Source organism: Castor canadensis, chromosome 8 (genome assembly GCF_047511655.1).
Source record: "Castor canadensis chromosome 8, mCasCan1.hap1v2, whole genome shotgun sequence".
In the NCBI taxonomy this organism is placed as follows: domain Eukaryota; kingdom Metazoa; phylum Chordata; class Mammalia; order Rodentia; family Castoridae; genus Castor; species Castor canadensis.
In genome coordinates, this window is record NC_133393.1 from 4,698,330 (window position 1) to 4,714,040 (window position 15,711).

Consider the following 15,711-nt stretch of genomic DNA (forward strand, 5'->3'; position numbering starts at 1 on the left):
TGCAAATCAAAACTGCAAGAAGGTACCACTTCACCCCAGAATGGCTACTGCCAATAAGGAATTTAAAAAAAAAAAAAAGGTGCTAGGAAGGATTCAGAGAAAGAGTAACCCTTGTGCACTGCTAGTGGGAAGGTAAGTTAGCACAGCCATTATGAAAACAGTATGGAGCTTCCTCATAAAACTGAAAATCGATCTACAATACGATCTAGGTACCCAATTGCTGGGCATATACCCAAAGGAAACAAAATCAACATCTCGAAAAGTCACCTGTGTTTCCATGTTTATTGCAGCACCACTCACAATAGGTAGGGCACGGAGTCAGCCTAAACATCATTGACAGGTGAATGGATGACCAGAGCGTGGTAACCATACACCATATAACATTGTTCAGCCATAGAAAGCATGGAATCCTTTGGATGGAACATAGATGGAGCTGGAGAATATGAAAATGGAGTCTGCAAATGGATCCCATAGAGGCTGAGTGCAGAATAGTGATTATCAGAGACAGGGGAGACTTTGGGTGGAAGGAGACCAATCAATGGGCACAGGATGTAAAGTTTGATAGGAGAATAAGCTCTGGTGCTCTGTGACACAACAGGGTGAATATAATCAATAACAATACATCTTGTGTCTCAAATAGTTAGAGGAATTTGAATGAACGTACAGTATAAAAACGGTAAAAGTTTACCATGATGGACATGTTAATTATTCTGAGTTGATCACCAACTAATGCATAACGAATCAAAACACCACTCTGAGCTTCATAAATATGTACAAATATTATGCAAATAAAAATTAATAAAAAACTTGCTGAACGAAAAATTGCTTTAAATTTAGTGGCTTAAAATACTGCTTTTGTAAACATCATAAGCATTGTTAAACACATCAATAATATATATTACCATTTCTGTATCTCTTCTTAAACCTAATTCCTATCAAATTTAATATGACAAAGGCTTCTTACATCTTTAACAAATGAAATAAGGAAAAATAGATTTTCAAATTGATAGGTTTTTTGCCACATTAAAGTTTTAGATTAAAACACTTAAAATGTATACAATAAAATAGATTGCAGATACAAAAATTATATCCATTTGTGACTCCTTTCTGCTAAAATATAATTTCTGATATGACAGCAGTTGTTTACTGAGTTTCTATTTGATAGGTATTTGGCCACAATATTCTAGTTGAAAATTAGGATTAGTCTTCTAGTTATAAGAAATTCTGTATATTTAAAACCAACTTCAGGGGGGAGAGACGGGGAGTGGGGTGGTTAAAGGAGGGGGTGGAGGGGAAGGGGGGAGAAAAAGACCCAGACATTGTATGTACATATGAATAAAAAAAAAACAACTTCAGATACACAGTCACATCTTTAAGAGAACATGCAAAGAATATATTAATTCCAAGAGAAAAATTAAGCTCAACCAAAAGAGAAACAAATTGTTATCCACAAAGGAAAAACCACATGCATTTTGAAATTTGGATGATTAGAGCTATATTAAGTATTTGGAAAAATTGTAGTAATTTTCTTAATAAATGAAATAACTACCAGAAGGAAATGCTTAAATATTCAGTAACAAGAATGAATGGTTTGACAGTGCTCTAGCAATCTAATATTTTAGATTTTGTCTCTAAGTCAAAGAACAATGTAATATATTCAGTGAGCAAAAAGAAAAAAAAAATCCAGAAATAATACCTATGGTAAAGTTATTAGACTAACGCTAATTAAGTCTACTTCATTTTCCACTTCCACAATTCTAAGTGGCTGTGAAATTACATCAATATGGAAACCGTGATTTAAGGTCAACGTAAGCCACAAATTCTATTTGCAGTTCCATAAAACAACAGCATTCAGTGGCGTAGTCTAGTATGCTGGCTTTCAAACTTTTTCTTTTTTCTTTTTTTGTACTGGTGATTGACTCAGGAAGGCTGGGCAAGGGCTCATCACAGCACTTGTGGTTTTTTAGTTTTGTTTTTCAGATAGGATCTCAAGCTGACTTTGCACAGGCTGGGCTTAAATCGTCATTCTCCTATCTCTGCCCCCAAGTAGCTGGGATTATTTCAAACTGTTTTGAACTTGAGCCATAGAAATAGATTTTACGTTGTAACTCTCTACATGCATACTTATATGTGTACATAAAAACAAATGTCAACAATACCTCTACACCAATATGCATGCATATACACTCACATACATGTATACACACCAGCTACTAAATTATTTTCATATTTACTATTAGGCCTTGACTCACAGTGTGAAAATTGGTCTAGTATACCTTATGGTTCAGTAAATTATATTAAATATATACATACTTTGATTGTTTCAGAACCCAACAATGTCTGTGGGGACCTTGAAGGAGAATCAGAAGAATACTGGAAAACAAAAGAAGGAAGAAAGAAAGAGGACAAGCCTGTGAGGCATCATGCCAAACCAGAGGGGAATGAAGAGAAGCAAAGCAAATGTTTGAGCAGCACATTCTAGTCTAAGGCATTACCATAGACAAGGAGTCCTGTAAGACCTTATCAATGGTAGCACAGAGCTCTTCAGTTTGCTGCCTGAGCTGTGCGGGGAAACACAACTGGAAGAATTGAAACCAGGCATTGGGTTAGCAAGGAGTTTCAGGATTGCACACCTAAAGCAGGGTAAACTGAAGTCATTACCTCCACAGGTAGGTCTAATGTGCTGTCCTTGGAGACACTTTCGGTCTTGGCTGGTTCATCTAGAGCCTAGTAATAAATGAAATAGTTCTCATTTGAGGCTTCTTGTCAAACACCGATTTGTAGAAATGTCTTTTCATATTTCCTAACTTGGAGGCATTTCCCACATTTGTCTAGTTTCCCTGTGAAATATTAGCCTAAGTACAATAAAGAAAGTGGGGATTTGGGTTTTACTTTTGTTGCTTTTCTATTTCATTTTATTCAAATTTTGATTTTAATTAATTAAATGTGGTGTTTTTTAAATTAATTTTTCTATTCATTAATTTAGATGATGCTGGTGTTCCTCACATTCTGCATTTTCTTGAACATGGCTTTACATTTTCTTGGTCTCAAGAATTCAGGTGTGACTGTGACTGATTCTTAGCAAATGCCAGCAAAAGGGAAGTGCAACACGCAACACTGGTGCAAGGCAGGTAAGAATGGATGTAACTTTTCACCAATTCTCTCTCTCTCTCTCTCTCTCTCTCTCTCGTAATGAACATGTGATATGTAAGCAAACATTATGGGGTCACTATTAGAGGAGGACCTTGTGGAAGAACTGAAAGGATACCCACAGTGCTCACTAAGCATTGAAATGTCGGGGTTTTTCCCACACAGCTGCTACTGCTGCTTACATTAAATAAGACAGGAACTACAGGCTGCATTTTCTTCAGAAAATAGCCTTGAAATTTTCCATTCATACCAAAGTCTAACTCAAATAATATGAAATCTTAGAACACTTTACATAATATGGAAGGAAATTACAGTTTGTAGTTTGGTTCACCCTCTTGTTTTTATCATTTATTGTAATATGCATTACATTTAAATATGCTGTAAACACATTTCCATGTCATGATTTTTGCTTCAATGGTTTATGTATTTTAACAAAATTTTAATGAAATAATACTCTAAGGTATCTACCTATTCACTGTCTCCCATGATCTGCAATCTTGCCTGAGGTTCTGAATTTCCATTATTTTCTCTTAGACTGGAAAAACTTCCTTTAGCATTTTTTTTTAGGGCAAGTCTGCTGTCAAGAAATTCTCTTAGTTTTAACTGCAATTATCCTTGTCTTGTCTCCATTCTTTTAAACTTATTTTTTTTTGGTAGTACTGGGGTTTGAACTCAGGGCTTCACACTTGCTAGGCAGGCGCTCTATCACTTGAGCCACTTCACCAGACCGTTGTCTCCATTCTTGAAGGAATACAGAATATAAAGGGTTTTTTTCTCTTGGCATTTTGAAGATGTCATTTTACTGTCATCTGACCTCTACTGTTCCTGACCATTATCTACTCTGCAGGTGCTGTGTCTTTTTTCCCACCTGCTTTCAAGATCTTCCCTTTTTATATGTATGTGGAGTATTGCTCAGCCATAAAGAAAATTAAGTGTCATTTGCAGGAAAATGGATGGAACTGCATGCAGATCATCATGCTGAATGACATAAGCCAAGCTCAAAAAGCCAAATATCACATGAGCTTTCTTATTTGTGGAACCTAGACCTAAAATCCTGATGGTAACTCTGTTGATCATGAAGAAGAAGAAGACAGGACATGAGTGTGATAGGGAGATGGTCTTGGGGAAATTGACAGGAGGGGAAAGAAAAGGTTACTGAGGGTGAAGAGGAACAAAGTATGCACTCCCTCTCTCTCTCTCTCATATATATATATATAAAGGCAGCATAATGAAACCCACTAAACACTTTGAAAAAGGAGAGAGGAAGGAGGAGTGGGAATATAGCAGAGGAAACGAACTTGTTTGAAGTGCACTGTGTGCATATGTACGGAAATGTCATAATAAAACCCTCTTGTATTGTCATTGTATGCTAATTCAAAAGTACAATAAAACTATTTTAAAAGATCTATTTATACTTGACTTTATTGTGTTCTGAGGCAAGTTTATCTTCATATCAAAGCTTATCAGGATTATCTAAGCTTTCTGAAAATACACATTTATATTTTTCACCAAACGTGGAAAAATTTTTGCACTTAGTTCCTCAAGTAATCTTTTCACGCCATCCTGTCTCTCCTTTCCTCAGACTCCACTCATATTTTGATACCATCCCACATGTCATTACTGGAGCTCTGACCAATTATTCCATGTTTTCCTCCTATTTTTCAGATCAGGTAATTTCTACCAATCTATCCTCATTTTCATTCACTCTTCTGTATCTATAGTTTTCTCTTAACCCAATCCATAGAAATTAATTGTTTTCAATATCTTATTTTTCACTTCTAGAATTATCATTTGATTCTAATTTGTAGTTTCCACTCTGTGATGAGTATTCTCACATTATTTCTGATGTTACAATTGTGATGTAGTGGGAACGTGTTTCCCTTTCATCCTTGAACATATTTATATGACTTTTAAATCCTTGCCATCTTAGAGTCATTTTCTATGAATCATATCTTCCCTTGAGCATGGGTGACATTGTTCTCTTTCTATGAATGTGTATAATTTATGGATTAGAGACAATGACACATTGAAAAGACTCCAGACTTAGTTATGGTCTCACAAAGAATTCTTGTTTTTGCTTAGTTCTAACATGTAATTAATTTGGCCCCAATCTCTGTCTCCATGATGGTGGGCGGTAGCTGAAATCTCTATTCAGTTATTTTGCCCTTGCTGGGTTTTTGGCACATGTATTATTCAATAGTCATCCCGAGACTTGGGCACACTTTCTAAGCTACATTTGGGACTCTCCTTACATGACTTTTCTTGGTAAAAGTTTCTGTGTCACTTTCTACTCGTTTCTCTGATTCCTCATCAATAGGTTTGTACGTTTCTTATTAAGTTTTAGCTTCTTTACAATGGGTGAACAAGGATTTACTCTGAAAGTTTAAAAAAAAACCCATAAACTCCAGAAGCCAACATAATCTTTTCTTACAAACACTGATACTACTACAGTTTTTCCCTGCCCTTCACACAGTACCTTCTGTGTGACTGCACGTGACTATATCAGAACTAGGAAGTAAATGTAAATACAGAACAGAGCACACTGTTGTTCTAAAAAACTGTAAAATGTTACAGTAGAGAACTGAGTCTTGTGCTTGTCTGTTTACAAATCTACCGAAGCATGTGTGTTTAAGGAATAATTTTTCCTTTGAGAGTAATTACTTAAGGGACCAGACACTTATTATAATTATTCTGTAATTGCTTATCACATTTTTGGTAACATTTTTGTAATTGCCTTTGAAATCATGGCATATACTTTTAAATGACTTTAATGGGAGTCGATTGTCAGACTTTAAGAGCAGACTAGAATTACACAGTTTGAGACACTTCCCATAGTATAAATCATAAAGGTTGGCATTTACTATCAACCAGGCAAAAGGAGAGAAAGTCTTGGGACTGAGCAAGAAAGAGAACTGAAAGTTTGCCACTTCCACAAGTGAGGATGCTGACAAGTTGCATGGAATACAAGGTGGGTGATAAACCACAAGTATATTTTCTTCTATCTGTCTGGGCTCAAGATAGGGAAAAATAGCCTACTTTAAGGTGGGTTTGAAATTTGGATCCATGTAGTCTCTGTGATAAAGAATTTGTATGCTGAAAAATTATGATTAAAATTAAATTTTTCCCTGTTTCTAGAAATAGAGGAATCATTTCTATAAACATTGGAGCAGCCCTTTTGCCGATAACAATGATAAACACTGAACAAAATATAAAAAAGGATTTGTGAAGGTACCACAGACATTCTGATTCATCTTACGTCACTGTGACTAGGTGTGGCACCACCCATAGCTCATCAAAATCCATTTTTCTCCTTTTAATAAAGTCAGGGATGCAACAGAGCCAGAACTACTGACCTTCCCCAACAGCACCCATATCCAGATGCTAGAATCATCATTTTGGCATGGATCATAAGATTATATTTTACCACTGCCTTATTTTAATAGATCATCAAGGAAAATATTGTCTCAAAACTTGTGTTTTCAAAATCTACTTATCTGTATTACATAACAAAATTTGTAAGGTTGGATATGATACCTTTATAGAAACACTGTCATCATAAAAGTGTTTTCTTTCTTCCTTCATTCTCTAAAACTATGATTAATCAAAAGAGACACTTGGCAAGGAGCAGAAAATTTCATAAAAATAACTCCTAGTTGGGGTTCAGAGTGTTTAGTTTTTCCCTGACATGGTGTTTTAATTATCTCCTCTTCACCCTGTTGGTAAGGGAGTTGTTCCTCCCTAATATATGGTGATGGCTGAATGCAAGACATCTACACTGAACAGATGAAGTCACGATGTTCTCTACTTATGCATTTAGTCACACAGAACTACAGTCCAGGGGAGGAGGACACCAAACACCAATCAGGGTTGCCCATACATTGCTTGAGGGAACAGCCGGGGACTGCAGGGGCACCTTTTGCAGTATCAAGAGCAACGCTGAAGTGTCCCTGGTTCCCACTGAACTATATCTGATTAGTTTGTTTGAATAATTACTGCTTGGGGAAGGAGAAGCAGTTGCTAGGTCATAAGCAGGAGCCACCCCTAATTAGTGTCATAAGGTGAGCTATTTGGCTAGTTGGCCTCACTGCAGATGCAGAATGGGATGGGGAAGTGGCAGTCGGACCCCTTGAGCCTCTTCCCACTTCACCAGATGCTGAAGCAACACATAATATTGTCCCTTAATTTTATGTCTCACACCACTCATGAGAAGAAAAATGCCATAAATTAAAGACCAAACTCATTAAGAGCAAAGCTCATTTGGTCCTTCCTCACATTCCCAACACCTCCTCATTTGCTGCTTGGTCTTTTAACAAGTTCTTTGAACTTGTGGTGAGCTTTTCTAGTACGTGTTATTTCTACTCTCTCTGGATCTCAGCTCACCTAGCGAATTCTTACTCATTCTGAAGATTCAAGTCAGACCCTCTTATGTTTTCCTGGCACTCTGATCAGCCAAAGTCTGTCATTCCCTGATTCAGGCACTACATTGCCTTTCACAATCTGAAGCATATTGTAGTCTAAGAACTTTTTGTGGTACTGGCAGTTGAACTCAGGCCTCAAGCTTTCTAGGTAAGTACTCCACGACTTGAGCCACACCCCCAGTTATGTTGCTTGTTTTTAAGTTTCACACAAGGTTTAGCACTTTTGCCCCAACTGGCCTCAGACTGTGATCCTCCTACTGCCACCTCCTGAGTAGTTAGGGGTACAGTTCTTTCCTAAGTACTTTTCAAATTGCATCTCTACCCCACTGGACCATTCACTCTATTTGCATCAGAGCAATGTAGCATGTGTCTTTGTAGCCCCAGGACAAAACTTAATCAGGGGCTTGGTGAAGGTCTTCGGATGGGATTGAAGGTTAAGCTAAGGAATGAACACGGTTTAATGAATATGTGTATCATACAAATAAAATGCTTTTAGTATTCTCTGTTAAAATGCCCTAAATCATTAAAACTCTGAGTATTTTAACTGAGAAATTATTCAAGTGTGTTTATCATCAAATATCTTAGCATATGGTCCATGTTAGTGCAATGAAATGTTCTTTTTTCAGTCAAAACCAAATAAGGTTGATGTTGTAGTCAGTCAATGGAAATGACTGCAGGCAATTATAGCTTTCATTGGAAATACTGAACTTTACTCAAAGAATGTCAAAATGATGTACTCAGGTCCCCCGGGAAAAGCAAAAAAGGTACCTGATGTTAAGTAACACTGGTGCAACTTTGAAATGGGCAAAAACTAGGACTATGTGAATTTTTTAAGTGGGGGAGCTTATTTTGAGCTAAACAGCCTTAAAATTTAGTAAAATTGATTTTTTAATTGGCTAGGAGTTATTTATCAAATGTATCATCTTAAGACAGGCCTTCTCTTAGTCCTAAAAAGTAGCTTTTTTCTGTTATTCAAATATTTGTTGAGAGAAAATGCTGCAAAATCTCTCTAGGGTTTCTTTAGATTAATTTGTTGTATGTGAAAATCTCTCAAAATATTCTCCAATCAAATATTCTTATTAAAAGCATATTTCCCACAAAATTGAGCAAAAGCAATTGAGGCATAAAGCTGATGTTTTTGAACCTCATTTTTAGAGATTCTTAACTAATGTAAGTTATCAGGAATACTTCCATTAGAAATATTTATATTTTACTCAGAGCAGTGAATGGACTCTTAGCTGAGCGAAGATACTGAACTTAGCGATGCATGGCAATTAAGAACCAAGCACTGGGAAAGAACACTGCAAATCGCATTTCCATTCATATGGGAGCATATGCCAATAAACTGTAATAGGTGTTCCCCACTTGAAAGGAGGCAACTACACTTTCCAGTCAGAAATATTGAATCAGTCTACACTGCTCCCTTAGGAAACTGGATTAGTTCTAAACATCTGAGGAGGGCATGAATTAGTTGTGCTCTGAATGGAGTTAGCAAACTGTCTCCAAAGGAGGAATGATGTCAAAGGGCCTATAAACTTTCTGTTAGGCCTAGAGCATCTATTGAATTGAACTTCAGATTTTTCATGCAAGAGCTACTATATTTAGTAATGATCAAATGAACCCCTAAATATGATTCATGCTAAGCCTAAATGATTCTATACTTTATTAATCTGGTCAGCCATTTGATAGAATAAATTCCTGAGGCCTACACCCGATATGCTTCAGTAATGCAAAACCATTTGTAGAATTGTAGATATTCTCAGAAAAATAAATCTGACTCTGGTTATCTTTTTGGGGATTCAGGTCCAAATTACATTGAGCTTTTAAGTTAAGTGAGGAAGCACACTGCAAGTCAAGGGAACTTGCAGATACATAAATGTACTGTTTCCTTTATGACCTAGGAATATTTGCAGGTAGATTATTTTCATTTGATGGGTTGGTATTTGGTATTTTTAGTCCCAAGAGATTTGGAAGACTAACTGTGTGTTCCACACAGAAGGGAAGTGGGGGGATTGCTTGTATAGTTTTGCTTGTTTTGTCTATTACACCCAGCTTCAAGCCCATTCCATCAAGTTCAATGGCAGCAAAATCCATACTGTCCCTTCATTTAATTACGAGCATGAGAAGAATGCTCCTTTTATCCAGTCAACACCTCTCCTTCTAGCAGAAGGCCTTGTACAGCTTCTTAATGAAGTAGAGCTGCTGGGGATTCTTCTATCCTACAGGCTTTTCTACTTTTATCAAAATCCAAGGCCTCTTGAATTTTTATAACCCAATGAACAAAAACTTGCCTTAAGATCCTGTGGAATGGACTGGGATCGGGGTCAGTGGTGTAAAGCTTGCTGAGCCTACACAACACCCTGGGTTTCATCCCCAGCACCAAGGGGGAGAAAAAGATCCTGTGAAATAAAATAGGAATGTCTAGAGACATATCCAATCCCAAACTAAATTTATTCATTCAGTGAACATTTACCAAAAACTTCTTGAAAAGGTTCATGCTCATGGAAGAGAAACAAACGACTAAGTAGGCATGGTTGAATGTGACATGAATGTACTTTATGTGCACACGGCAGAGACCACCTGGGGATAAGCAGTTGGCACAGGTTTGACTCTCAGAACACATTTGCCTCTTGTGCTGTTCTAAATCAAATGATGTCTCTTTAGAAGAACACATGTGCTAAATTAGCAACTGGGTTTTATTACATTTTTGAGACATGCAGAGTTCTTAAAATACTCTCACCAAAGATATATGTTTAATCAGATTACAGCTTATCAACTCTTGATTTAAAAATTAAACAGGCAACTTAGAATAAATTGATTTGACAACTGACAAGATAGTTCAAATCTTTGGTTTTCTATTTTATACATGATTTTTACTATGGACTACAAATTTGACATCCTTTCTCTTCCTCTACCATGGAGGAAAAAAAAAAAGAATGTATGCCTCAAGTCTCCATTTAAATAGTTCTATAATTTTTATTTGACACATAAAATTGAGCTATTTTAGAATTTGGTCAAGGGCACACATGCTTATAAATTAAATGTGTCTGAAAATGGCAGACAGTAATAGCACTTATTAGGAAAATCGTACCTAATCCTAACCTGATTTTATCCTGCTGAATACTTATAAAGAAGGGAATAGGATATTTGAGTTACTTTTAAGGAAAAAAATTATTCTTCCATGGATTATTCTTCCATGAAATAACAGTAATCATGTGTAGGACAATAAAATGCATATAATTTGAATTCACATACATATTCTTCATATTCCTTCCTTCATTCTTTCTTTCCTTCAAATAATTGCATAATAAAAGTAATAATCCACTTATTTGTGATATTAATATGTGCTCACAATTTCATTTAAAATTTTTGTCTATCACTATCAGACTCAGATGATAAGAAGAAAAAATAGTCAATAAGACAGAGGCTTTGAACCTTCTCTGAAATGGACAAGAGTACGCACATTGAGATTAAAAATATATCTACATCAAAGTTATTTTATCCATAGACCTTGGTACCTTGTTGAACATGCATTAAACATAGTCTGTGGGAAATTCCAACATAAGTAGAACTGATTATTTTACAATCACTTATATTTCATGCTCATGTCATTCTTAGAGGAGGTGATTATTGATAGGAGCTTAAACCAAAGACCCCGATGCTGACTTATTAAGATATGATGCCTTATGCTTATCTCTTCCTACAAAGCTTTACCTAAGACTTAAACTAAAAATGCTTTCTTCTTAAATGTTCACAGGGGGAAAATGATAAAATGTGGAATAGTCTATAAACTTAAGTTTTTGATGCTGACAATAAATTTAAAAACAGAAGTACCAGAACTATATGTCTGCTGCCAACAAAATGTACTCAGTTAAAAATAGTGGGCTTCATCCAAGGCTGATTAGAGCCAAAACAAAATTCGGTCATTTAATGATAGCTTAACATCTCATTGCAAGGGATGCCTCTATTTCAATTTGCAGAAAGTCTTGTTTTAAAAAGTAGTACTATAGTCAAAAAGTGATTCTAGTTTCTTATTAATTATGCAATACGTTATAGAAAAAGAATTGGAAAAAAGTTTCCACTATGGGTATAATCTGGCTGGAGAAGAAATGATTGTTGAAATATTTAAGACTTGAATTATATATGTGAGTTCTGTTTCCAAGGCATTCCACATCATGAACACTGACTGAGTGACTGCGATGTCATCATACCCATTCTGCTCTGTGTGATATCAAAAGAAACCCAGAAAGGATTCTGTGATTGAAAGTATTCCAAAACATTGATTCTTCCCAAAATAGATGTGTTTATGATGATTATAGCTCCAATTTTTCCACTCAATTCAGAAATAAATTCCTTTGATTTCAATGACATAGAATGAATTCTATTGTATAACATAAAAAGGACTAAATTGTCAAGCTTATGTTTTAAAACTACAACACTGAAAGGTGCAACACAATATCATTAAAGAAATGTTGGAAATGGAAATGAACCCAAAATCTTTAGACAGGTTTTTTGTTATTTAAAAATTCTTACTAAGTTTCTGATTGAAAAACATGTAATAAGGAAAAGTCTATAGAAACTGTGTAGAATTATGTAAGGAATCTGAAGAATAAAGAAACATTTGAATAACTCAAATATTTATGGTCTTAAGACAATTTACCTTGATCAAAAAGCAATTGCTTACACTAATGCTTATAGAACAATCCACTCCCCCTTGAAATACATTATTTTTAATTATGATTAACATTTAATGTTCCAAAATAAAAGTAGTCATTTTCCTGCAGAATATTCTATTTAAAATTAAAAACACAAAACCTGTGCCATGTGAACTTGTCTGGGTCAAATGTACACTAATACCACCATGGGCTTGTGATAAATTTGGAAATTAAATTAAAGATTTTTCATTTCTAACAACCAACAGACTACGATCACTATAAACCAATAATTAGAAGAGAAGAAGGCTGGTAGAGATTCTGGAACAGATATTGACATCCAGGCTAATCTCGCAGAAGACTTTCAGAAGTCCTGCCATTTTTCAATTGACAAGCAGCACTGCATGGCTCCAGGAGAAACGTGCCCCAGTTATGTGGGGCAAATAGGAAGAGCGGACTCCATGACATGCTGTGTGACCGTGCTTCTCTTCTCAGTCTCACTGCTGTGACAGATATCCTCCCCCATCTGTGAGGGTCCACACTTAGGGCCAGATTCCAGAGGGAACCACCTGAAAACAACAGATGGCCTGTGGTGTGGGAAAACTGACACCATGACTCAGTGATGGCTCTCGACAGTTAGATGAGAAGTGATGGGGCAAGTGTCACTTTCTACATGCTCCTGATGTTTCAGCCCCATCTCATCTTTTAGCAAGCAAACAATTAGATATAATGAAATTCAGGAAAGAAAAAAGAGAATAAATTGCAGGTGTTTCACCTACAGATGACCTTGCAGGGCTAACCACTTAGACACATGGACCTTAGATTCCAGACCATACATGGATAATTTGGAATTATTACCAGAGATACATGCTATAAGAAATGGTTCACTTTTATGCTACTTAGCATTCCCCACTAACAGTTCTTACTTTTAGGCAAGAGATCATACAAAGGGTTTATTCTCCAGATCATACTGAGAGAACAGGAGTGTAGGCTCATAAACCAGTGAACAATATACTACCTGGTTGATAAACGTTACATTTTCTGAAAAATTATAGCAACAGTATTTGAAACATGATAATTACATACAGTGGAAAATGGGTTTAATGCACTAGCAGATAAATAGTCTAAATAAATCACCACAAAATAATATAGGAAATGTATAATTTAACAGTCTTGGTCACTGATGTCACATTGATTTTGATATGAACCCTTCATTTGACTTTCATTTGATCATATGTAATGTGCTTACTGAGTAAGTGACTTCACTTTAATTTACCTGGTGAAGTACTGCCCTGTAATTTTATAATTAATTATGCTTAATAACAAAGTACAAGTGCCCCAGAGCCATGTGGTCACAAGCCTCCCTCTTATTCATGCAGGTAGGATCGGTGGCTGGAATGGATGAAGAGGTTTAGCTCATGATGGGATCTATCAATGGGGTTAAGATGGATAGTCAGCTAGAGGATCTGAATGTCTAGATAGTATAGTGGTAGTCCTCTGGTCTTGATCAGTCAATGACTAAGGTAGCTGGTAGCCCATAAAATCCCATTTCACCTTGACTCTTGATTAATATGAATACAGGTGAAAGATCTTGAATATAACAACTACTTAAAAAGTTGCAAAAGACTTGGATCTGCCCCAGTCTGAACGAGCTTCTTAAGGCTCCTTGGCAGTGGACTGGACATCTCTAAGCTCATATCCAGCCTCTAGTGACAAATCAATGTCACTAGAATTTGATTGACAAATTCAATTATGTGAACCAAGATGTTTTCATCACATCATCCTAAACTAAAAGCAGTTTGTGTTTCAGTAAGGCCAGAACTTTAAAACAAAAACCTTCCCAGCAGAAATTTTAGAAAACATAACAAAACTGACATTAGCAACAAAAAATTCACTCGGAATCTGAGCCAACACTGACCTTCTGTTCCAAAAGCAATGTGTTTGTAGGGATTGCCGCAAAAGCCTTGTAGCTTGACTTGGTCTTGTATTGCTAGAATGGGTGACCAGAAAGCAAGAGTGAAGATGAGAAGGAGGAAGAACATAACACAAGTTTAGACAAAATTTAGCTCACCATGCTAATGTTTTATTAGGAAAAGAAGCAAAGAAATATTACAGCAAAATATCAGCCTAGAAATCATAAGCAATTTCCAGTTTTGCAACTTAAAAACATTCATTTCCACAAAGTTATGTATAAATTTTTTGTTAGTTGCACTCTGTAGTAGGAGCCCTATTCTATAAGTAAGTGAGGGGGTTTTCTGTTTGGCTCCCAAAGAAATATTTCTTTTTTATGGTGTCATACAAATATCATGCCAATAAACTTAAGTTCTTGATACATTATTGCATCATTTATTGAAAAAAGATTATAATACATACAATTTTGCATCAGGTTTTTTTTGTTGTTATTATTCTTTGGTTTTGGTTTTGAGAAAAGTCTTGCTACAAAGTCAAGGCAGTCTTGAACTCTTGATCTTCCTGTGGTAGCCCCCCTAATGCTGGGAATACAGGCATACACCACCACACTAAATTAGCAGCAGGTTCTCTTTTTGTAACAAGCAGCAGTGCAGTTTTAATATAAGTAATATCAGCAATTTAATTCCATAAAGGAAGGAGTACAACCTCCCTGATCTTAAGCTAATTTTTATATATCACTGTCATCACTTACACTTTCTAATTCAGTGATGTTCATAAAGTAGATAAAAACACCATCAGTTTTAAGTAAAACTCAGAATATTACAGTTCAATTTTGTGGATTATTTGGGGATGAGAGGTGAGCACGAGGAAGTTGTAGAAATCAGGATAAAATGTATAATCAAGAGTCCAGTTCTAATACTACTCCAGGTCTCAAGCTCATTAACCAAGTTTAAGTCTCCCATCACTTCAAATGTCCTGGGTTTAGGCAACATCCCCAGTGGCTCAGATCTGCAGGGAAGTTGGCACAGAATGCCAGGCTGTCTCTGTTCCTTGGAAAGCAAACCAAAGGGCCTACCAAAGAAGACAGGGTGGCAGTCAAACAAAATTAAACCCTGAGTTTAATGGATGTAATCAGAGTAACCTTCATTAAACTGGTGTGATGAAGCTAAGAGGCTGGCACATTTGTTTGCCTAAGAAAAAGGTGAAGGAGACAGAAATCTGAGTGCCAGATCTAGAGGAAGAACAAAATCAGTGTCCAGCTAAAGGTAAAACACATTCTTGCCTTTTTCTTTTTTTAGATTTTCTAGTTTGTGTGATACTAAATATGAAAGAGAAATAAAATAAGGTAGGAAAAGCAGACCTGTAAATGTGATTAAACAACTTTTGTGATGTGCCCGAAGACAGACAGCTTTATTACAAGCTTCATGTAGTGGAAAGAATGTCACCGCAGGTTGGAAACTGGGGATGCCTTGACCAGTACTGACTGCCAAGCGTTATGACATCACACAAACACATCACTTAACTTCCTGAATCTGTTTCCCTTTTTAAAAATGGGTATAATGTTACCTTTCCTGATTCAT

At 36.1% G+C, this 15,711-nt stretch overlaps 1 protein-coding gene across 25 annotated transcripts in view; it reads right to left on the reverse strand.

Moving 5' to 3' along the window:
• The window catches only part of Mlip (muscular LMNA interacting protein), a 234,113-nt gene that overhangs the window by 89,321 nt on the left and 129,081 nt on the right, over positions 1 to 15,711 (reverse strand). For 10 of the 25 annotated variants that reach the window (XM_074081905.1, XM_074081903.1, XM_074081891.1 and 7 more), the window contains 4 exons: positions 14,139 to 14,210; positions 2,662 to 2,727; positions 2,496 to 2,579; positions 2,314 to 2,373 (listed from right to left, as the gene is read on the reverse strand). The exons of 3 other annotated variants lie outside the window; for them this stretch is intronic. In XM_074081905.1, the coding sequence (XP_073938006.1) occupies positions 2,314 to 2,373; positions 2,496 to 2,579; positions 2,662 to 2,727; positions 14,139 to 14,210 (282 nt within the window). Of the gene's footprint in view, positions 1 to 2,313; positions 2,374 to 2,495; positions 2,580 to 2,661; positions 2,728 to 9,859; positions 9,968 to 14,138; positions 14,211 to 15,711 lie in introns of those variants that run through there. 12 more of the 25 variants (XM_074081901.1, XM_074081909.1, XM_074081911.1 and 9 more) reach the window with 8 other exon arrangements.